The sequence below is a fragment of the Pantherophis guttatus genome, chromosome 13 (genome assembly GCF_059756535.1).
Source record: "Pantherophis guttatus breed Tessera chromosome 13, ASM5975653v1, whole genome shotgun sequence".
Lineage (NCBI taxonomy): Eukaryota > Metazoa > Chordata > Lepidosauria > Squamata > Colubridae > Pantherophis > Pantherophis guttatus.
Genome location: NC_142075.1, coordinates 26,055,041 through 26,079,909, shown reverse-complemented (window position 1 = coordinate 26,079,909; position 24,869 = coordinate 26,055,041). Strand labels below are relative to the sequence as shown.

Genomic DNA, 24,869 nt, shown 5'->3' with positions numbered 1-24,869 from the left:
ATGTCACTTCTTTGCCCTTTTTTAACCTACAAAACACAACACAACACAACTGGCTCACCCACAATATAAAAGCAGCTGTGCTAGACCCAAAATGGACCCTGCAACAAGCAGGAAACTCACACAGCCACAAAAAGTCCAAAAAACCAACTTTCACACTTTACACACACAAAATTCCACATACAGCTTTGTGAGATTATGTGTGTTTGTGTAGTTAGAGTGAAACATTACAGAAACACACAAAATCTCAGAAAGCTGCACAAATATTATTTTATTTTATTTTATTTTTATTTTTATATAAAAGCAGCTAAATTTAAAACTTCCTAAACTTTAAATGGCTAGGTCTAAAAAAAAGAACAACTAAAAAAAACCCCAATTAACTATTTTTTTTAAAGCTCCCAAAGGGGAAAAAAACTTACCCAATAGAACGGGGGTCTCCAATCTTGGCAACTTTAAAACTTGTAGACTTCAACTCCCAGAATTCCTCAGCCAGCTTTGCTGGGAGTTGAAGTCCACAACTCCCTGCCTGCTTGATTGCAGGCAGGGAGATTCAGTTGCTTGCTGATGCAATGGATGCAAGGTGTTGCGACCTGCAGCTAATATAAGCAAGCTGAGGGGGGAGGGGGAGGGATTTTTGCTACCGATTAGCAGGCAACAGCTGGGATCGTCAGAGCTTGGCTGGTCAGAGCCATTTAAAAGGAAAAATGTTTTTTTCTTTTATATGGCTCTGGCGATCCAAGCTGAGTTGCCTGATTAGCAGTTTAATTAGCATAATTAAAACATTAATTATGTTTCCAGAATTCACTTTTGATTTTAATATTTTACGGACCTTCCTGATGTATTCCTTTCGCATTGACTCTTCGACTTTTCCATTCAAGGTGTTATCTGCTTCCAATATGCCTAGGTATTTGTAACCATCATCCTTTGCTAATGCTTTCACAATGCTTCCATTTCCCAGTTCTATTCCTTCTATTTTTTCCATTTTTCCTCGCTGCATGGATAGTATAGCACATTTTTCAAGTCCAAAGTTCATTCTGATGTCGCTGCTGAACAGTTGAACTGTGTGGCGTATTGATTCAAGTTCAGTGGGGCTTTTTGCATACAGTTTTAAGTCATCCATGTATAGTAGGTGGTTTATCTTGCCATGTTGGCTTGAGATTTGGTAGCCCAGTTTTCTGTTTTGTAGGATTATTGTCAGTGGAATTAATGCAATGTTGGACAGTAGTGGCAAAAGTGAGTCCCCTTGGAAGATTCTTCGTCTGATTATTATTATTATTATTATTATTATTATTATTATTATTATTATTATTTATTAGATTTCTATACCGCCCTACTCCCGAAGGACTCAGGGCGGTGCACAGCCAAACAATAAAACACATACAATACAAAATTTAAAATAGAATAAAATCAAATTAAATAATTTTGGCCCCGACAAATTTAAAACCCCAAACTTTTAAAACCAATTTAAAATTGAATATATAAAATACTAAAAGATATTTAAAATTTTAAAAATCTTTTATAAAAGAGGGGGAAAATTAGGCCAGGCCGGCCTGGTGAAATAGTAAGGTCTTTAAGGCGCGGCGGAAGGTGCGCAGATCCGGGATCCTTCGTATCTCTGGGGGGAGCTCGTTCCAGATAGTAGGTGCCCCGACAGAGAAGGCTCTCCCCCTGGGGGCCGCCAGTCGGCATTGTTTGGCTGACGGCACCCGGAGGAGCCCCTCTCTATGGGAGCGTACCGGCCGGTGGGAGGCTATTGGTGGTAGTAGGCGGTCCCGCAAGTACCCGGGTCTAAGCCATGGAGCGCTTTAAAGGTGGTAACCAGAACCTTGAAGCGCACCCGGAAGACCACCGGGAGCCAGTGCAGCTCGCGCAGGAGGGGTGTTACATGGGAACGCCATGTTGCTCCCATTACCACCCGCGCGGCCGCACTCTGCGCCAGTTGGAGCCTCCGGGTGCTCCTCAAGGGGAGCCCCATGTAGAGAGCGTTGCAATAGTCCAGGCGGGAGGTGACAAGGGCATGAGTGACCGTGCGTAACGAGTCCCGATCCAGAAAGGGACGCAACTGGCGAATCAGGCGAACCTGATGAAAAATCCTCCCGGTCACGGCCGTCAAGTGCTCTTCTAAAGACAGCCGTGAATCCAGGAGGACGCCCAAGTTGCGAGCCCTCTCCGTGGGGGCCAATGATTCGCCCCCAATAGTCAGTGATGGCGTCAACTGACTATATCGGGACGTCGGAAACCACAGCCACTCAGTCTTGGATGGGTTGAGCCTGAGCCTGTTCCTCCCCATCCAGATCCGTACGGCCTCCAGGCACCGGGACATCACTTCAAGGGCATCGTTGGGGTGATCCGGGGTGGAGATGTACAGCTGGGTGTCGTCAGCGTACTGATGGTACTCCACCCCGAAACCACGGATGATCTCGCCCAGCGGCTTCACATAAATGTTGAACAGGAGAGGCGAGAGGACCGACCCTTGCGGCACCCCACATATAAGGGGCCTCGGGGTCGACCTCTGTCCCCCTGTCAACACAGACTGCGACCGGTCAGAGAGAAAGGAGGAGAACCACCGCAACACAGTGCCTCCCACCCCCAACTCTTCCAACCGGTGCAGCATGATACCATGGTCGATGGTATCAAAAGCCGCTGAGAGATCTAACAGGACCAGGACAGAGGAGCACTCCCTGTCCCGAGCCCTCCAGAGATCATCAACCAACGCGACCAATGCCGTTTCCGTGCTGTACCCGGGTCTGAAGCCCGACTGGAACGGATCCAGATACGTCGTTTCATCCAGGTGCTGGGGGAGCTGTTGCGCGACCACACTCTCAACAACCTTCGCAACAAAGCGAAGGTTGGAGACCGGACGATAATTTACCAACATTGCCGGGTCCAGGGAAGGCTTCTTGAGGAGAGGCCTCACCACCGCCTCTTTCAAGGCGGCGGGAAAGTCACCCTCACTCAGCGAAGCGTTTATAATCCCCTGGAGCCAGCCTCGTGTCACTTCCCGGGAAGCCAGTACTAACCAGGAAGGACACGGGTCCAATAAACAAGTGGTCGCGTTCAGTCTACCCAGAATCCTGTCCATGTCCTCAGGGGTCACAGGATCAAACTCATCCCAGATAAAATTCTCAAGACCTGCCCCTGTCTCTCCCCCTGAGACTACCCAGTCGGAGTCCAAATCTTCCCGAATCTGAGTGATTTTGTCATACAGATATTGAACAAAATCCTCGGCTCTACCCTCCAAGGGGTCCTCCCGCGCTTCCTGGTGGAGCAGGGAGCGGGTCACCCTAAAGAGAGCGGCCGGGCGATTATCTGATGACGCAATAAGAGCAGCAAAATAACTACATTTCGCTGCTTTTATCGCCACTAAGTAATTCCTAATATGGGATCTTACTAGTGTCCGGTCAGATTCAGAAAGACTGGCCCTCCAACTACTCTCTAGGCATCTTTTCCGGCGCTTCAACTCCCTCAGCTCCTCAGTAAACCAAGGAGCCAATTGAGATCGGCGCCGGGTCAGAGGCCACAAAGGCACGACCCGATCCAGAGCACCAGCAGCCGCCCTATCCCAGGCGGCCACCAGGTCTCCAGTCGAGGCATGTGCCAGAACCTCAGGAAATGGCCCAAGCTCCGTCTGGAACCTATCAGGTTCCATCAGGCGCCTGGGGCGGAACCATCTTACTGATGTTGACTTCGCCAATGTTCTCCCCATTTGCTGTTAGAACTCTTTTCCATTTTTGCATATTTGCTTTCAAAAATGTACAAATATTTTGCTGATTCCAAAGTTAATCCAGCTGTGGGGTAATGTGTCAAATGCCTTCTTGTAATCTATCCACGCCATATTTAAATTTGTTCTTCGTTTTGCATTTTTTAGTACCATTTTGTCAATGGCAGCTGGTCTTTTGTTCCTCTTGATTTTTTGTAATTTCCTTTTTGTTCTACTGGGTACAAACTGTTTTCCATCAGATGATTGAATACTGAATTTACCAGTACTCTTGTAAAAAGTTTGAATGTTGTTGGCAGACAAGTAATTGGGCAATAGTTGCTTGGTTCCGTGCCCTTTTCTGGATCTTTCATTATCAAGTATGTTCGGCCAGCTGTTAACCATTCTTCGCTTGTTGTATTTTGAAGCATTTCATCAAATTGAGTGGCCATGCGATGATGGAGGCTGGTTAGGTGTTTTAACCAGTATCCATGAAGTTAGAATAGAATAGAATAAGTGTTATTGCTATTAGAACAGAATAACAGAGTTGGAAGGGACCTTGGAGGTCTTCTAGTCCAGCCCCCTGCTTAGGCAGGAAACCCTACACCACTTCAGACAAATGGTTATCCAACATCTTCATAAAAAATTCCAGTGTTGGAGCATTCACAACTTCAGGAGGCAAGTTTTTTTTAAAAAAGTTTTTTATTTTTAAACAAACACAGCATAAAAAACATCATCTTTCCATATACTTACAGACAGTGATTCGATCGGTTAAAATCATTTGGTGTTCTCAACATTTTCAAAGTTTCTTTTTTTTTTATTGCAAAAGTTTTACAGTTACATTTTCACCCCTTTTTTCCCCCCCCAACACCCACCCCAAACTTCCCAACCTCCCTAACCCTCCCTAACCCTCCCCTCCGCCCCAGACTTCCACACAATATAGTCATATCAGGTAAAGAAACCCCCCTTAATATAAAACTTGTATGAACCTTGAACCCCTCCCTCCCCCTTATAATTTTTCCCCCCCTCTTCATTACATTAAAATATTTCTAATACATTATTTTCAAATGAAAGCTATTTGATACTTCCTAGTTTGATATTTGTTCTGAATATATTCTATCCACTTTTTCCATTCCCATTCATAAGTCTCTTGTGAACAGTCTTTTAAGTATGCTGAAATCTTCGCCATCTCTGCAAAACTGGCCATCTTCAAAGTCCATTCCTCAATAGTGGGCAAGGCTTCGTTTTTCCAATATTTACCTATCAACAATCTTGCTGCTGTTATCATATACAATATCAGTTTTGTTTCACCCAGTGTAAAACCCTTAGCTATACCCAATAAAAACAGTTGTGGAGAAAATTGAATTTTTTTCTTCAAAACATTCTGCATGACCCACCAAATTTTTATCCCAAAAGCCTTAACTTTCCTACAAGTCCACCAGACATAATAATATGTAGCATCTAAACAATCACATCTCCAACATTTTGGCTGAACCTTAGGGTACATACACGACAACTTTTTGGGATCTAAATGCCATCTATAAAACATTTTATAAAAATTTTCCCTCAAATTCTGGGACTGAGTAAATTTAACATTCTGAACCCAAATTTTTTCCCATGTTTCCAACATCACTGGTTCTTCAAAATTTTCAAAGTTTCAATTGTGACAAATATTCTTACATCTAACTAAAAGCAAATGTTTACACATTTTATCCAAATCATTTCATATGTAATATTTCATCTCCATTCTTTATTATCTACCCATTGATAAAATAGCTCCCATATCAAATAATATTGTTTATCTTCCCGTTCTCTTATTTCAAATGTCAATCTACTCATTTCAGCACAGTCCAATATTTTTTTAATAATTTCTTCATCAGCAATTATCTTCTCTCCTTTCCAGTTTTTTGCAAGTACAATTCTAGCCGCTGTTAAAATATTCACAATTAAATATTGCAATTCTTTATTAAATGTCTCTGGTAAGATCCCTAATAAAAATATCTCTGGTTTAAAGTCAATATGTCGCTTTGTCATTTTTTCCAACCATGTGTGTATCTTAGTCCAAAATCTCCTTGCTTCTATGCATGTCCACCACATATGGTAATAAGATCCTGGAGTCTGATGACACTTCCAACACTTCTCCGATTTATTCTTGAACATTCTGGCTATCCTCGTCGGGGGGTAAATGCCACCTGTAAAACATCTTATACAAATTCTCTTTATATGCTGTAGACATTGTCATTTTATAGTTATGTGACCACAATTTTTGCCATTTCTCCAAAACAATACCATAACCAAAATTTTTCCCCCACATTATCATTGATTCTTTAACTTGTTCTTCTTCCAATTTTACCTCTAATAAATATCCATATAACTTTTTGATTACATGGTCGTCAGAACCCATTAATATCTTATCTAAAATAGTCAAAACATTATAAATACCCTCTTGTTTGAGATCTTCTCAATATCTAGAAAATATTTGCATATATGAAAACCAATCCATCTTAAATCCCTGATCTTCTAAATCTTGTTTAAACTTAAGATCATCCTTTTCATCCAATAATTCACTGTATCTAACAATTTGTTCTCCTTTAAATATCACTGGATATGAGAAGGCTTCAATTGTTGATACCCAGACTGGAATCTTCAAATAATGATATTTTTTAATCCTCTCCCAGTTCAAAAATAAAACTTCACGTACAGTATCTGGTGACTTCTAAAATACTCCTGTATTTTAGTTCCTTTGTACCATAAAAAGGCATGCCAACCCATCAACAAATCATGTCCCTCCAAATTCAATAGTCTAGTGTTTTTCAATGTTATCCATTCTTTAATCCACATTAAATTAGCTGCTTGATAATATAATTCGAAATTTGGTAGTCCAAAACCACCCCTCATTTTAGCATCTTGTAATAGCTTAAATTTTATTCTTGCCTTTTTCCGTGCCAAATATATTTCAACACCATTTTATTCAAATCTACAAAAAATTCCTTACCCAATTTTATTGGAATAGTCTGAAAAAGGTACAGAATTCTAGGTAAAATATTCATCTTAATAGTTGTAATCCTACCAATCATAGGACACAAGTTGTTCCACTGATTAATTGTTCTAATTGTCAGGAAATTTCTCCTTAGTTCTAAGTTGATTCTCACCTTGATTAGTTTCCACCCATTGCTTCTTGTTCTACCCTCAGGTGCTTTGGAGAATAGTTTGACTCCCTCTTCTTTGTGGCAGCCCCTGAGATATTGGAACACTGCTATCTTGTCTCCCCTAGTCCTTCTTTTCATTAAACTAGACAAAACCAGTTCCTGCAACCATTCTTCATATGTTTTAGCCTGCACCCCCCTAATCATCTTTGTTGTTCTTCTCTGCACTCTTTCTAGAGTCTCCACATCTTTTTTACATCGTGGCGACCAAAGCTGAATGCAATATTCCAAGTGTGGCCTTACCAAGGTATATAAAGTGGTACTTCACGTGTTCTTGATTCTATCCCTCTGTTTATGCAGCCTAGGACTGTGTTGGCTTTTTTGGCAGCTGCTGCACACTGCTGGCTCATATTTAAATGGTTGTCCACTAGGACTCCAAGATCCATCTCACAGTTACTACTATTGAGCAAAGCACCGCATATACTGTACCTGTGCATTTTGTGTTTCATCCAGGCCACGTGCGTTCCAGTTCTTGACCTTCTTCACTTGTTGTGCAACCATGTTGCTTGTTTTTGAGTATCTTTGATCCAGGAGGCAGTTTTATCATGTTCCACTTGGTTTTCCCACAGTTGTTTCCAAAAGTTCAAAGTTTTTTCTTTACATGAGTGAACATTAGTATGGGTCGACTTTCATCGTGACCAGTACAAGAAGGGTTGATTTCTTCTGAACTGGACATTTTCACGATATTGTTTTATTCATCCTGCGTATCTTTCAATTTTCTTTGCTATTGCTATTACATTATTGTTTTAGTTCTTCCATAATTTCTGTTATTGTTTTTTCCTCCAGATTGTATTTTTTTGTCTAAATTATTTTTCAGCTTTTTATTCTTTAGTTTTTCTTCTTTCAAGTTTTTCGAATTGCTGACATCTCCTCATATTTTTTTAAATTTTATTTTCAAGTCAAATTTTCCACTTTGGTGTTTCAGTGGGTTTCTTTTTTGGCATTTTATAATCCAATTGTGCAGATATAACGGCGGTTGTGCTGTACATTTGTTGGCCTGTTTTATGTAGTGTGCTGAATGGGATGGAAGTTAAAATGTTCATGGTATTTAATAGATCTTTCACTCATTTGCTATGTACTTCGCGAATGGCAGGCAGTCTTTTTCTTTCTGTGTTTTATTTTATGTTTTCAATTTTTTTTTCCAGCATTTTCACTAGATCACTTACCTCTACACTTTCGAGTTGTTGCACAGGAAGATCTTTATCCTGTATATTGATTTCTTCCAGTGGTTGGTCAGTTTGTCCATTAATCTTTGTTCAGTTATGTCACTGTCTGGGTGTTTTTACTTCCACAGTTGCATCATTCTTTTTTGAAATCCCCTGGCTGTTGGTTCTGCCTGGTAGTAATATTTGATGATTTCTCGATTTTCTTTGGTTGTCCAAATTTTGCCCTTTTGTCCCAGTCGCTTTACAGTTGCACGCCCTGGTTCCCCAGCAGTAGCAACTGAGCCCTGTAGCCCATTTTTCGGCAGATGTCCAGGACCCATAGCATCTGACACAGTCCTTGTTGACCTGGGCGACGACTGATCCGGTATGGAATTTTGTTGATTTCTTCTCATCATTGGTAATGGTAGGTGCCTGGGTTGGTTCATGGTGGCTAAGCCACTACCGATCCGAAGATCAGCAATCTCATAACCATAGGGACTGCACCCGATAGCTGTCCAGGCCCAGCCATGGGATCATCACCATCATCATCATCATCATCATCATCATCATCATCATCATCATCATCATCATCTCTTTTATTCATTAAACATAAAACTCAGTCAACTGAGTTTAAAAAACACATTAAAAATGTGTTGCAAATACGATTGATTGGTGCTAATGGTTGATACGGGTTGCTGACAGTGTCCTAGGTATCAACCAAGTATCTTCTTAAAATATATACATTTTAAGAAGATATTTTTAAAGAATATATTTTAAGAACATATATTTTAAGAAGATGATGATGTTGATTTTTATTATATACTTTATTAATTGAAACAGGAAAGTCAACTGAACATTCAAAAATGCATCACAAATACCATTGACTGGTGTTAATGGTTGATACGGGTTGCTGACAGCGTCCTAGGTATCAACCAGGTACCTTCTTAAGATATACAATGTTCCAAGTAGCACAGTTTTTTGCAGTTCCACTCAGGGGTGGGTTCTACTTACCTTTACTACCAGTTCGCAATGGGGCTGCGCATGCTCTTCTGTGCATGCGTTCTGATGATGTCGGGGTTGGTGGGTGGAGCCTCCCGCCAGTTTTACTACCAGTTCTATAGAACCGGTGTGAATCGGGGGCAACCCACCACTGGTTCCACTGGTGTTATTGCAGGAAGCTGCAATTTGTTGATGTATCTTATAAAATTCTTGGACATGGTACCAAGTGCCCCGATGACAATGGGTATCACTGTTACATGTTTCATCCATAATCACATAGTTTCAATGGCCAGGTCCCGATATTTCGTGATTTTTCCCAGTTCTTTTTCATCGACTCTGGCATTTCTTGGTACAGCGATATCAATATCTCCTGGTACCGCAATGTCAATAAATTGTACGTTTTGTTTTTTGACAACCATGATATCTGGTGTGTTGTGTTCCAAATGACAACCCATCTGTATTCAAAAGTCCCACAAGATCTTCACCTTCTCATTTTCTATAACTTTTTTCACTTTATGTTCCCATGACTTTTTGGATACAGGTAAGTCGTATTTTTTACATAATGACCAGTGGATTAATTTAGCAACTCGGTCGGGTTTAGCTTTGTAATCGGTTTGTGTGGTTTTGCTGCATTCACATATTAAATGTGAAACTGTTTCGACTTTGTTGTTGCAAATTCGGCAGTTTGGATTGTCAGTGGATTTTTGTATCTTCGCTTTCACGGCATTAGTTTGTAGTGCTTGTTCTTGAGCAGCGAGTATTAAACCTTCCATTTCTTTCTTGATGGTTCCCATCTTAAGCCATGTCCATGTAAAGTTATCATCACATTTTCCTTCAATATTTTTCAAGTGCTGTCCATGCAAAGCTTTGGTTTTCCATCTATTTAATCTGTCATCCAGCTGTTTTTCCTTATATTCTGCCTTTTGTTTCTGTTATTTTTATAATGTTCTCCGTTTTCACAGCCTGCAGCAATTTTTCTGTACTTGGTTCACATAATCATTCAAACTTCATTTTTCTTCTTCTACAGTTTGATAGATTTGCAATAGTCCTCTGTCCCCTATTTTTCTTGGCAGGTACAACCTGTCGATGTCACTTCGTGGATGTAAAGCGTGGTACATATTCAAAAGTTTACATGTTTTCCAGTCCAAGTTTTGTTATTTATTATTATTATTATTATTATTATTATTATTATTATTATTATTATTATTTTATTTATTTATTTATTTATTTATTTATTTATTTATTTATTTATTTATCATCATCATCATCATCATCTTCCATTACACTGTCAGAGCAATGTCAAATCTACAGCAATGTCTCTCCTTCAGCCTCTAACTGGGTGCAAGAGAAAGCATCACACAGTTTTCCTGGGAAAATCCATATGGAAGAGGCTGAATAGCTCATTGGCAGAACCACTTTGGAAGAAGCATAAAACCAATAGCAATGTATGAACTTTCATTGTGTGCCTTTTGAGCTCGAAAGGCCAAAGTATTCTTATTCCAAAAGTCCTGGAGTTTTTAAAAGGTTTCCCAAAAGGTCTCAGGGGACTGCAGGAGTCTATGACTTTTAACACTGATGTGCTTTTCTTCCATACGAGCCATGCATCTTGGTATGTTCCATGCATCCATCTCACTTTCTCACCTTTTCAGCCCTGGGAGTGCTCTGTACGGGATCGATAGCATGCCAGACCTGCGACGAAAGAACACATTCCCTGTCATTCGAGATGTGGTGAGTTGCTGGCAGCATGCTATCACACTAATGCAGTAATGCTGTGCATAATGCCCAGTCCGCCCTGCTTCAACCAAGTGCGGTTATTCTCTGCTCACCATGGAACCCAAAACAGAGAGAGGAGCTGGGCTCTGGGAAGAGGGAGCCTGTTTCTAGTAGCAGGGCCAGTAAGTCTCAGCCTCAGCTCTGTCCCACTGATTCCTTGGGAAGAGTCAGTGGCAAGAGCTGCAATCCCAGCCAGGCCGGGACTGGCAGATTACAAACGAGGCATTCCTAGAAGAATGAAATTCGTTATTCTCACATGTTTAGTTAAAGATACGCATAGGCCTCTGGGTTTTGTGGTTGGTTATGATAGGTAACTGCAGAAGTACAGATAGCCCTTGACTAAGGGCCACACAGAGACGGGAGTGTCTGTCATAAATCATTATGGTCGTAAGTCACTACATGAAAGGACCTGATTGTATGACCATTTTACAATTGTCATAAGTCTATAAGCTGTATTCATGAAGCAGATCCAGCTTCCCTGATGGTGTTTTTTTTGCCAGAAACCAGCAAAAATATTGCAAATTGTGATCATGTGACCACAGAACACGGCAACTGAGCGTAAATTCAAGCTGCTGCCAAGCACCCCAATTGTAATCAGTTTGTGACGGTTTGCAACATAAGTGCAAATGTAACTTGTAAGAGACTTTTCGGAGGTCATTGTGAATTTTGATCTGTCATTAAAAAAATGGATGTCAGGCTACCTGTAATTTATTTCATTTTTTGAAAAATTTGGATTTTACCTTCTTGATCAATATCTCCCAATTTTTAAAAAAATATTATCCATCTTTTTCAGTTAGAAACTATTTTAGCCTAAAACATTATGTTCAGTGAATTTAAGTGGTGCTCACAGGGAAAAAATATGAGATATCTAAGAGATTCCTTATACATTGTGTATCAGTTCAGTTACCCATTTGAATGTTTTCAAGGTGCAAAAATAAGACAGGATTTAGTTGTGGTATCTCTGCAGCCTTGATGGCTGTAGAAATATTAATCATTGCATGTCATTGTCCTTACAACATCTGACTATTAATGCTTTTCCTAATTCTTTTTCATCAATGCTGGATTTTCCAGGCAATGGTAAGTGGATTTATTGCTTAATGTATTCATGTATGGCATTTCTCAAAAGGTTCTACCGCAGGGCAGCTGTTCATTGCAAATTAGACATTTTCTGCAATAATGCTTTGATGTCAAATTGATTTTAAGATGTTAAAATCTGCCTTAAAAATGATTTGTCCCAGCCCTAAAAACAGCTTAAGCCCACCCAGAAGCCCGCTGGTTGCAGGCGCATCTCAGAGATCAGCCTTCATTCTTGCAGGGGTCCACGTGGAGCTCCTGGCCTGCTGTATCAGGGTGGGCTTCTCTCCCGCTGAGTTAGCTACAGCTAAAGGGGACACAGCAGTGATCGTGGGACTCTGCAGGGATCTGTTTTAGGGGCAGGATCATTTGAAGCAATGACTGGAGAGCTGCTCATCAGAGCTGTGGATGATATTAAATGGGATAGGAGGTCTGATCAATGCTCAGGGTAAAAGAATAAGATCTGTGACTCAGGACTTCAAAAAAGAAATATTTATTTATTTATTTATTTATTTATTTATTTATTTATTTATTTATTTATTCAATTTATATGCCGCCCCTCCCCGAAGACCCAGGGCAGCTCACAATACACTCAAAAAATCGCTATAAAAACACTTAAAAATTAAAAACATTAAAGACATTAAAACCCATTCACACCATTCATGGCCGGATCTCATCAGATCGCAAGAGCGAGATCAACGGCCCCAGGCCTGCCGGAAAAGCCAGGTCTTCACCGCTTTTCAGAAGGCCAAAAGGGTGGGTACGGTCCAGACCTCAGGAGGTAATTGGTTCCAGAGAGCCGGGTCAGCCACAGAGAAGGCCCTCCCCCCCGCCCCGGGCCCGCCAGCTGGCATTGTTTAGCTGACGGGACCCGGAGGAGACCAACTCTGTGGGATCTTACCGTCCCTGGGAGCTATGCGGTAGAAGGCGGTCTCGAAGATAACCTGACCCTGAGCCATGTAGGGCTTTAAAGATAATAACCAACACCTTGAATTGTGACCGGAGACCAATAGGGAGCCAGACACAATTGACAAACACTGGCTTCTTGTTGGTATCAGCCTTGCTTGCTGGAGCCATGTTGGATGAACAAACTGATGAGCTTATTGGACTGGGTTTCCCCAGAAATTGCAGGGGATTTTCTGCCTGATCCTTTCAAGGTTTTCCAAACATGGGGGAAGGGAGGACAGCCTACAGGGTTATGAAATTTTAATTTTGCAAGGGGGAACAACAGAATTCCTTTCAACAGAGGGGGCTGCTGGTGGACTCCAAACATTATGCTTAAGGTTAGCAAGCTTCCCATGAAGTTAATGCTGCTAGAGAAAATGGCATCTTTCCCCATTTATATTTACTCCTTGCCATGATAGGGAACCATTTTATGGTCTAGGTTTGGGTCTAAGGAGATGGGTGTGTTATGAGGAGAAATATTTATTATTCATTATTAAAGTAAAAGATAAATGGCTTTCAATTCTGAGCAACTTGTGCCTATGCAAGATGTTCTTGGAAGATCAGCTGACTTTCCCCTGGGAGACTGAAGACTGGGTAGAAATCCAGAGCTCGAGTTGCTCATTTCCCACTAATGGTACTTTGGGAGGATGTGAAACCTGGCCAGGCCAGAGCGGACAACAGAGTTGCCTTAGAGGCAGCCGTGGTGGCAGTGCTTGGTGGCCAGCTTGCCTTTCCTCCCCTCCACAGTCTCTTACAGCTAGAGGAATTCAGAGCTGCCCTGCATAGCTCCCTGGGGCAGGAAGCCCTCCTGCTTGTGTGGAGGGGGATGCTAAAAGGCCCAGACTGCCAACCTTCTGCCATCCCTCCTGGGCACAGCCCTTTGTAGAAAGGCAGCGGAAAATGTGCTGAGACACCCTTGGGGTGATGGTCTTTGTATTTCAGTCCCCATGGGCAAGGGTGACCAGCCTCAGTTCTTAGCCTGTCTGTGCTTGGGCAAAAGTGGGGTCTCCTTCACCACTAGCCTTGGCAGACCATTAATCACGAAAACCCATGACTTTCCTGTTAACTCCTTGCAGTGACCAGATAAGCAGCAGCAAAGTGGTGTCAACTTGGTACAATATTCAAGGTGAAGGAGGAGGATTGGGAGCCACAATTTCCCTTGTCAGAGAGGTGATTATTATTAATCATAATCCAAGCCCATAAATGGTTGGCTTTGGAAACAGTTTATTTATTTAATTTATATGCCTGCTTGATCAGGGTGGGGTGCCTCCCATGTAAACCTCTATGGCTTTTTGCAGAGTTTTTGCAAAGAGACTTGAACATAGCTGTTGTAATGAGTTAAGAGATTGATTCATCTTCTGATAAATTAAGTTGCCAGTGAGAGAAGATAAGGATTTGTTGGATCCTTGACTCTTCGTAGAGTAAAATTCCCAGCAGATGTCAAGATAATTTGAAGTGCCTCTATTGAAAATCTGATCAGATTTTCTGAGGCAGAAAGATGCACAGATGATCAGCAATAAACTCTCAATAATGTCATTTTTTTCTTTCCTTTTATTCTTGCCCAAATACTTTCAACATGAATTCTGTAATTCTGTGCAAGTGTATATTTTCTTTATATGGGGTGCAATCTCTTTGTTTTTCTGCTGTTCCTTTTGAACAAACTGGAGACTTTCAGTGCGTTGTGCCAGTCACAGTCATTATCCCACTGAGTTTCAGCACTGCCTGCCATATCATATTTGTCTTCCTGAGGGAACATTTTTCCTTCATTTTCTTTCCAGTGTGCACTGATGTACACATCACCTAACCTCTCCTAGCCTCTGTTGTAGTTTTCAGTCATATTTTGGAGTCGTTTTCCCACCTTTGTGTTCTGCTGTCTTGGCTCTGGTCCTTGGCTGAAAAATGGAAGGTGACAAGCAAACAGAAATATTCATAATTGATCATTAGCAAGGGGAATTCATTATGAGTTAGCACCACAAACCAGCTAAATTGCCAAGAATTTGTAAAGAAAAGCTTATGAGATTAATTTATTAACCAGATTGCTGCAATAATGAAGTAAATCAAATAACAACATGCCAGTGATTTGTTCTTACTTCACTTCATAATTATGTGTGGAGTTAATCATGTGTGATAGAAAACTCAGCTAAGAACACAACAATAATTTATTAAAGCTGGCAAGTTGACAGTGAGTCACTGGTCTTCTGCAGTTAATGCTGAAGAATTCAGAGACTGGTCATCCCAGGTTTAAAATAAATTTACAGAGATAGCGAACCTGCTATCCATTTGGCCACTGACAAGGAATTGTTTTACAATGGAGAGCTTCCAGGGTGTTGAGATTCATGAATGCCGTCAGTCAAATTGATTGTTATTCTCATAGTTTGACCCTGCATTGTAATTTGAAAAGGAGAGGTGTGAATACTCCTGTTGTCAGTGTCATGGGTAATATGGCTGTTCTTGAAGATGTGAAACAGAAATGGGTGTTAGGGACCAGCCTCCGAGAGAGCTGCCGTCAGGCAGAGTCAAGAGCATTCTTGGTCTTGCCTCTCCCTCTCTCACATGTTTCCCAAAGTGTTTCCTGCAAATCGATCCTTTCTGAATCAATAATGTGGACAAAAAGGCTCACACAACACTGATTATTTGTTTTTGGTATTAACTTTTCTAATTTCTCCTTCTGTCAATAATAAAAGTAAAACAAATGCTACCTGATATGTTTTGTCAGCAGCTTGTTATCCATTTGTAATAAAACCTGAACATTTTAAATGAAATTGATTTAATATGTTTATATCTATTGTCCAAATAAAATATATTTTCAATCTTTTGTACTAAACATACTCCAGTATTCATCATACTTGTGAGTTCCAGTATTCAAATTATACATCACAGATTTTATAAAGATGTGAAGTGATTTAATATCTGTGAAAGGTACTAAAATAATGTTTAAAGGATTTAATGTCAATGTTTCTCAAAAATGATGGGCTTCCTGCTGCTTTACAGTTTTGTTTCTGTATTAGTGATTATGTTTCATGGAGGCAGGAAATTTGGAAGTGTCTCTTTGCTACTTTTCAACCATTACCCTGGTAGCTTCTTCAGGGGAGGAGCAGCTGAGCAGGGCACCAGTCCTCCAGAGAGATGCCATCCCAGGCAAAGGCCAGAGAGGACAGGATAGCAGGCCTTTGGCTAGCTGGACCTGGGCTAAGTGTTGCATCTAGGTGTGTAGTCTGCCAGGCTCAAGTTGGCTAAAACAACCACTTCTGCCTGAGTTCATAGGAGCGACTGGGTTTCCACTGCACTTTGGCTTCAAAATTTTTTAGACTTGCCCTGGGATTTTGAGGTGGCAAAGAGAGGGGCGGGAGGCAGCCTTTATGAGGACTCTTGCCCAGTGTTCCTGGCGGGACCTTCTGCGTGACCCAGAGCTCAGGGATCATAACAAACTTTGGACAGGATTTTGAGAGCAGCCAGCTGCTGTTTCCTTCTTTTCCTGCCACTTTTTCCTGACTGTGTCTTTTGCCTTTAACAGACACTGACTGCCCGAAAGCCGGGGGTCTCACTAGCTATACTTGTCCGGACATCCCTGAATAACGAGATGGTAAGAGCAAGAAAGGAGCCTCTTTCTGGGGCCTCCACCAGTGCTGTGCTTTGGGTGGGGGACCTGCCTTAGTGGTGAAAAGAAGCTGGCCTTGAACTGAAGAAAATCCCCCCCAAGCCGTCCTAAAAAGGAAGGGCAGGTAGAAAGTCCTTGTGTGTCCAATTACACTTGGCCAATAAAGAAGAAAGAATTGTAACACATTGTGTGGGTGGGTGGGAGTGGTTGCACGCACATGTATGTACAACTGGCTGAAGTCACACTCAAAAGAATGGGCAAGGGCAGGGCAAATTAATTAAATCAATAACAGCCAATTGAGAATGGTTGCCTCTGCACCCAGTGGCTGTTTTCTCTCCTACAGAGAGGGAGGCACATCCTCTCACATCTCCTGATGGTTGTGTTCTTCCCACAGAAACTGCACGTTTTCAAAAAGACTCTGCAGGCGCTCATCTACCCCATGTCCTTGACCACTCCACACTACTTTGAAGTGTGGACAGCCACAGCCCCCACCTATTGCTACGAGTGTGAAGGGCTGCTCTGGGGCATTGCCCGGCAGGGAATGAGATGCAGTGAGTGTGGAGTGAAATGCCACGAGAAGTGCCAAGACCTCCTCAATGCCGACTGCCTTCAGAGTGAGTCTTGGGTGCCCCCTCTTTCTCTGGGGGGGGGGGGCTGCTTCTATGGGCATTCAGGGGTGGTTTTTGTTGGGGCGCTTTGGCAGCAGCATGCAGTAATGGCATTTCCTAGGGATATTTGCTGTTTTTGGTGTCCAAGGAACCAGCCTGCTAAAATCCAAGGAGGGGATGGGTCAGAGGACCTGCTTCTGAGGTTTCAGGAACCCTTCCTAATGACCAGATCAATGAATTATTGCATGTAATATGATTATTATGGTATTCCCTCAGGGGCAGCAGAGAAGAGCTCAAAGCATGGGGCTGAAGATAAGACCCAGAGCATCATTACAGCCATGAAGGAGCAAATGACAATTCGGGAGAAAAACAGACCAGAGGTCTTTCACCTGATCCGGGAGGTATTCCAGGTTTCAAAGGAAGAATTCTCAAAGCACACAAAGGTGGCCAAACAGAGTGTCTTGGATGGCACCTCCAAGTGGTCAGCAAAAATAACGATCACAGGTGTGATAGTTTCCCAACTTTTTATCTCCTTTTGTGTCTTTTTTGTCCAGCAAACCACCTTGTGGCTTGTGAATGAAAACAAAACAGGGTGGCATTATGAGAAAGAAAAGGCTGTTCTGCTGGATTTCATGAGGAGGTTGAGTTGGCTCCAGCTGAGTTTATCTTGTGTGTCTTGGACTGAGCCTAGGAAGAGTCCTCCGATGGGGTTGAGTAGTGGATCAGTCTGCCCAGAGTGGAGGGAGACTCCCTTCTCTGGAATCCCTTCTCCCAACCCCCCATTGGGCAGAGGTTAATGGATTCCTCCCCTGGCCCAGGGGATGGGTCAGATATCCTCTTTGGTCCTTTCCAGCTCATGTGTGCTGCATTCATGGTGAAATAACAACTTTCATCCCTTTCTAACAGATAAATCAATTGGCTGCCTAGAGATTTGTTTATGCAGCCCCAGGCTCACAGGGGAGAATGGAAATACTCCAGGGGCTTTGGCTGAATCTCCCCTTGCTGTCGGTGCCCTATTCTGACATCCCATAATTCAAGTTTACTATCACCTCTGGCAGGAAAAGTTGGGCTAAATCAAATTATCTTCTGTTTTCATTATGGCATTTCCTGTATATTCCACTTTTCAGTATATCTTATTATCTGTAATTTTACTTTATGGGAAGAAATGCTCCATTGTCTGAAACTGAATGTAAGTTATGTAACCATATTGACAATATGGTTATTATTTATTATTTATTATTTAAATTTTTATACCGCCCTTCTCCCGAGGGACTCAGAGCGGTGCACAGCCAGCAATAAAACACACATATACATAAAATTTAAAAACAATTTAAAATATATTAAATAATTTGGCCCCAATATTATTAAAAAACTAAGACAACCATTAAAATTCATGTTTAGGCCAGCCCAGCTTGTTGGAACAATAACGTCTTGAGGGCACAGCGAAAGGTGCGTAGGTCAGGGATCATCCGTATCTCCGGGGGCAATTCCTTCCAGAGGGCAGATGCCCCCACAGAGAAGGCTCTCCCCCTGGGGGTCACTAGTTGACATTATTTGACCGACGGCACCCTAAGGAGTCCCTCTCTGTGGGAGCATATTGGTCGGGGGGAGGCTATTGGTAGCAGAAGGCGATCTCGTAAGTACCCAGGTCGTAAGCCATGGAGCACTTTAAAGATGGTAACCAACACCTTGAATCGCACCCGGAAGATCATTGGGAGCCAGTGCAGCTCGCGCAGGAGAGGTGTTACATGGGTGCGCCGTGTCGCTCCCTTAATCACCCACGCGGCTGCATTCTGGACCAGTTGAAGCCTCCGAGTGCTCTTCAAGGGGAGCCCCATGTAGAGAGCATTACAGTAGTCCAGACGGGAAATGACGAGGGCATGAGTGACCGTGCGCAAGGAGTCCCAATCCAGAAAGGACGCAATTGGTGAATCAGGTGAACCTGATAAAAAGCCGCCCTGGCCACAGCTGTTACATGATCTTCTAGAGACAGCTGTGCATCCAGGAGGACACCCAAGTTGCAAGCCCTCTCTGAGGGGGCCAAGATCTCACCCCCATAGTCAGCGATGGAACCAGCTGGCTATACTGGGACGCCGGAAACCACAGCCACTCGGTCTTGGAGGGCTTGAGTCTGCATAATTATCATTCTGCATAACCATATTAATTGACAGATAGTTAATAGCTAGTTGATTTATTTATTTATGCAAATCTGTTTTATTGCTCAGTTGTGAAACTATGCAAATCCAGTCCTTAATTAAGCATATAAGAATCTACAGCAGGAATGTATCCAGAGCTTTACAGTAAAGAATACTGTGGAAATGGACATACTCTATTACGATGCCATAGTAATGACAATTATAGGCAGAGGCTCGAATAGAGTGTAATGAATTTTGGTTGAGGGATGGATGAATCTGGCAGGAAGATGGGCAAGCCCCAGGAGGGTCTCACAGCCAAAACTGGGAGGAGGGAAAGCTGCCTCTTTCTTGAATTTACAGAAGATTTTGCTTTTTTTTGTCCATGGAATCCTAGCATTGGAAGGGATCTATCTCAGAGGCCCATTCCAAAGCAATGGCTGCCCAACCAGGGATAACTTTTCAGTAGTAACACCAAAGCACCCAGCAGAGAAAAGATGTTCTGCACAAACCAGAGAGTCAGCTAACTGTCATGGAGACTTTCATCTGGCGGGGGGAGGCGGGGGCTCAAGAATTTTGTAGGCAGAGGAGGAAATGAGTCCTAGAGATGAACTGCCCCTTATTCTGGCCAAGCTCCAGGACTTGATAAGAAGGAACAGACCCTGAAATGAGAAATTAGCTGTCGGCCTTACCATACAGGAAACACAGCCAGATAAGTAAATTCTACTTTGTTGTAAATCTACGTTGACAGAATTTTGCAAGTCTGGAAGTACCATTCTCTTGTCATCACCTTTACAGCCTGAGAACGTAAGAGAGAATCCCTTGAGAACCTCTTGCTTGGCCCACTGTGCAGCTGCAGGCTGCTCTCCCTCTTATCTGGCCATTTGGTGCCCGCTCTGCCAAGGTCATTGCAACATTCCATTCCATCACAGGCTGTTTAGGCTGCAGGGTCTTGGCTCATCTGCTTGGATGAAATTATGATCTTGATAGGAAGTGGCACTTTTTCTCCAGGACATAACGGGAAAGAGCAGACCTTGAGCCAGCAAAATAAAAAATGAAAAACCTGCCTGGCCTGGTCTCATCTCCTTGGCTGGAGAGTCTCTTTCAGCTGCTGTTCACCAGGCTCCCTTCCTGCTCCAGGATGACTGTTTGTTGAACAGTTTAAAACAATCCTGATCTTCCAAGTTCAAGCGGAGCTTGGGGCAGTGGGACATGGTGAGCCAACACTTCTCTGAGCAGGCATCCGATCAGCTCACTGTCCTACGAGGGACTATTCAAACTGTGGCTACCCTGCAGCTGTCTGGATGCTGTAAATAATACAGGCAAAATTAATATTAGAAATTGAGAGGAAGGGAGAGACAGGTGTGGCTGGGATGCAGCTCCAGCTTTCAGTGGCCTCAGCTTGCTGCTGGCTGAGCAATTTGCTTTGTTATGAATTGTGATGGAAGAAGCAGCTGACAAGTATTTATATTTATAGCAGCATAAGCACACACTAACTAGCATAAATTCTGATATCTGCAATGGGAGTGTTTTCAGTGGGGCTTGCAAATGGGAGAAATGAGATCTGGAATTTGTGCCTTGCTCCAGTGCAAAACATGCCATTTCCTCCTGAGAGTGGGATATTTGAAAGATTTACTGGGATATGAGAGGCAGAAAACATCCTGTAGCTTTGACTTATCCCACCTTCCTTAGGAGCAAGGGAGGGATTTCCAATTAAAGGCTTTCTCTTGGTAATAATCCTCCCCAGCTGGAGGGAGCTGGACTGGTGGGATGTGGGAGGAGAAGCACAATTCCTTTTCTTGTACCTGAGATTCCCCAGCTTCAGCATCTGCTTTGCTGGTTTTAAACTATATTGTCCATTTTGAGTCTAAAATTTATCTGCTTCTCTGAGTTTTCTAAATTGTTTTTATAGTCAGGCCCATATTTATTTCTATCATATGCTTGATGCATATAGGATATATTTCTTCCTGCACAGGCAGTTTCCACCGAGGGTAAAAAGAAAACCAAGCCAAAATGTTCATGTTCATAAAAATCCAGTTGATACAGATCTAGACCTGAGACCACAATAAATAAGCTTCTCCCTTGCCGCTCCCTTCTTTGGAACCCAACCTTTGGTCTCCTCTGGCTCCATTAGGATCTTCCCAGCTCTTAGTGGAGATCCCAATCGAATCTCCTTGCTTTCCCTCAGTAAGAAGGGAGCTCTGCCCTCCTTGGGCTCAGGGGTCAAAAGACACAAAAAAGGAAGAGGAAGAAGGAGACCAAGCAATCTGCAGTTCTCAAATTTTATGGGATTCAGAGCCTCCTCCTTTGCTGCAGCTACCAAGTGATTTACCACAGTGGCTTGGGGGGGGGGGGCTTCCTTCCTCCTCTCTCCTATCTCCAGAGCATCTTTCTGTCTCTGCAGTTTGTCTTCTAGGTGGGCAAGACAGAGGTGTAGCCGTGGGGCTGAAACCAAGCTCTGTACTTGACCTCTTCTCTTGTTCTGACCTGTGTCTTCTCTCAGGAGACTTTCAGCTGGTCTCTTTGACCAGGCAGTTGCTCCGGGGTCTCCATCAGATGGTCTCTGTCTATTGCTTGACTTTTCCCTAGTGAGATTGACCAGGCAGAGAGTCTGGGACAGTAGTGGAATTCAACTTTTTTTACTACTGGTTCTGTGGGTGTGGCTTGGTGGGCCTGGCAGGGGAAGGATATTGCAAAATCTCCATTCCCACCCCACTCTGGGGCCAGCCAGAGGTGGTATTTGCTGGTTCTCCGAACTACTCAAAATTTCCGCTACTGGTTCTCTAGAACCTGTTAGAACCTGCTGAATAGCACCCCTGGTCTCAGACCTTTGGGACGCAAAGCTTGCGCTCCTCCCATTGCATGCAGGAGCATCATAGGTTGGGGCCAATCCTGATGTGCCAGTTGGATTGAGCTAGTTCTCTGTCTTGTTCTAACAGTGCTTTGTGCCCAAGGCTTGCAAGCAAAGGACAAAACTGGCTCCAGTGATCCATATGTTACTGTGCAAATTGGCAAAACAAAACGGAGAACAAGGACTATCTTCGGAAACTTGAATCCAACATGGGATGAAAAGTTTTATTTGTAAGTACTAAAACTAAAGGTTTTCTGCATTCTTGTTTGCTACCATAATTGCATGTTTATCACTTGGGCTGTACAAAAAGACTTGGACTTTCTCATTCAGCTGAGTTACAGCCAAAATATTGTTTCTTATTCTTCAAAGTTCATGCATTTGCATTATGGAATAATCAAGGAGCTGTGCACATTCTAATTTTGAAGGATGGGAAGGTAAATTCTTCTGCCTCTTCCATCTTTTCATTTTCTGGCCAAGGAAATGGTCAACTTTTGGTAGACTAGAAACACAGTTCATTTGATGCTGATTATTTTTCTTCTTTATTAGACATACAATGCAATTGTGATACATATAGCCACAGCATCATCTGCAACATTGATAGCTCTACCAGCCACTGAGCAACTCTACAATTTTAGTTTAATTTAAGGAGATGGGCACTCTCACAATAGTATGATGGTTATCCAGGATGGTTGTGTATAGATTGTTTCTACTTTAGATTTTTCTGAATAGACCATGGAATGTTTCTATAGAAAGGGCTCGTGAAACTGCGGCCATCTTGGTTTCAGTTTGAGAGAGAGCATAGTGGGGTGTCTCCCTGCTGCTCCTGGAGGGGACCCTCTGCAGCCTTATTTCTCCATGATCTGACAAGCCTTAGGAAGCAGATGGAGGTTTTGTCCTGCAGTCATTCTGGGTGGCCTCAAGATCAGCCGGGACAGCAACTCAGTACGACCCCCATTGCAGGTGCTTCAGAGCAAGGGTTAGATCCCCTGAAATGCTGCCCCTGTCTTAGCTGGTGGTGGTATTTTACTGACTCTGGGTGAGTTTTGGCTGGCTGGCTGTCCCCGAGCTCCCATCTGGCACCAATAACAGTTTCCACCCCATTGGCTGTTCACTCTAAAATAGACAAATAATTATTAATTATCTCAAATAACACAAACAGTGGTGCTTTTGAAGTCCATGAATTGCTCTTTCCACCATTACATTCATTCTGAGCTAATTTTGTTAGCTTGCCCTCCCCCCGTCCCCAGTCATGAAATTGGGGAAAGCAGGAGAGTTGAGAAACCGAGCTTTGAGGGAACATATGCTGCATCTCCACTTCACATAAACAGCTTCTTTTTTTGGAGAAAAAAAACCCTTTCTGTGTGTTACAGCAGAAATTGGCAGTGCACCATGCCAGCCCTGTAGCAGAATGTTTTCAGCCTTTAAAAACAAAGTGACAGCATTTGGTTGATTTAATTAACACACATGCACCCATTCATAAACAAAGATTAAAAGCAGCCAAATAATTCAGCTAAAACTTTGAGCATGGGGTTGGGGGGTGGTCAAATTGTTGCTCTTTAATTATAAAATATACCAGTGATGATTTCTGCGGAAGGAACTTGAAACCTCATTATAGTCCCTCAGGAAATGCAAAAGAACTTGGACCTATTCACTGTGGAGTCAGAGACAGGGTGACAGGATAGTTTTTCCCCTGAAATGTTGTTGAAGAATCTGGAGAGGAATCAGTGCTGCACTCAAAAGACCATCCTGGGTGTTCCTGTCTGCCTGCAGCACAAACCCAGAGCGATAGAAAGCCGTCCTTTCTTTCTGCATGGCTGAGACGTGTCCTCTTTCTTCTTTCTTTCTTTCCTTCTTTCTTTCTTTCTTTCTTTCTTTCTTTCTTTCTTTCTTTCTTTCTTCTTTCTTTCTCTCTCTCTCTTTCTCTCTCTCTCTCTCTGAGAGAAAGAGGGAGAGAGAAGAGAAGAAGCTTTTGTTTCATTTTTTTTCTGGAAACCAGGGGGAGGTGGGGAAAGGTCTTATGGCTTACTGGTGGTCTTCCATGTGGCCTCTCAACACTTGAGAATCACCTTGAAGGTTGCCCATTATTGAAAGGAATTGAGGTTGCAGGTATGAATCTGGACTTTTGGGGGATTCTGATTGGTCATTCCCTGAATTGGTTCAAAAGGGAGTTGTGCAAATTAAGCAAAGGTGAACATTTCCAGCCAATCTCTTTCCTGAGAGGCTTTTTCCCTTCCAAATCAGCTGAAGAATGTGGTGTCCCTATGGCTTGCCTGAGCCCTGGCAGTTTTGAGAGATGATTTGTGCCACCCGTTGCTTAGACTGTGCTTTGTCACCACAGTGTGGTGGGGCAAGGATTCCTTCTCCTCCTGGGGTAAGATTGTTGCCAGGCTGGCAGAAGAGCACAGAAATGATGAAACAGATCCTCTGCAGGCATTTTTGTTCCTCCAGGCAGTCTGTTGACTGCAGGAAAATCGATGGCTTCAACTTTCAGGGTTTAAAGCGAGATTCTCTGTAAATCAGCAAGGATTCCTTTTGAGACATGCTAAAACATGACAGGGGCTCTTCTACCAGTTTTGATTGCTGTGGGAGAAAAGACGCTGGTTCTAAAATAATTATTTCTGCTACTATTGTACATTTAACTGTAACATCTCTCAGTGTATTCATGATCTATGAGAGATTAAAATAAATGGCCAAGGATTTAGAATCTACAGCTTTCCGATTACAAGTATGGATTTATTTTACATTATGCAAATTGTATCTTTGATCCTGCTTGGTCTTCGAATAATCCCATGTTTGCTTTGAAAGAAAATGTGGCTATTGTATTGAGAAAAATATTCTGTCTAT

The 24,869-nt window shown here is 42.6% G+C and overlaps 1 protein-coding gene across 4 annotated transcripts in view; it reads left to right on the top strand.

Annotated features, from left to right (window-relative positions):
* UNC13C (unc-13 homolog C) overlaps positions 1–24,869 on the top strand; it is a 72,824-nt gene that overhangs the window by 18,765 nt on the left and 29,190 nt on the right. For 3 of the 4 annotated variants that reach the window (XM_034409250.3, XM_060689544.2, XM_060689543.2), the window contains exons 5-9: positions 10,694–10,772; positions 16,351–16,419; positions 16,829–17,048; positions 17,319–17,546; positions 22,114–22,255. In XM_034409250.3, the coding sequence (XP_034265141.2) occupies positions 10,694–10,772; positions 16,351–16,419; positions 16,829–17,048; positions 17,319–17,546; positions 22,114–22,255 (738 nt within the window). The remainder of the gene's footprint in view (positions 1–10,693; positions 10,773–16,350; positions 16,420–16,828; positions 17,049–17,318; positions 17,547–22,113; positions 22,256–24,869) is intronic. The other variant, XM_087878068.1, reaches the window with a different exon arrangement.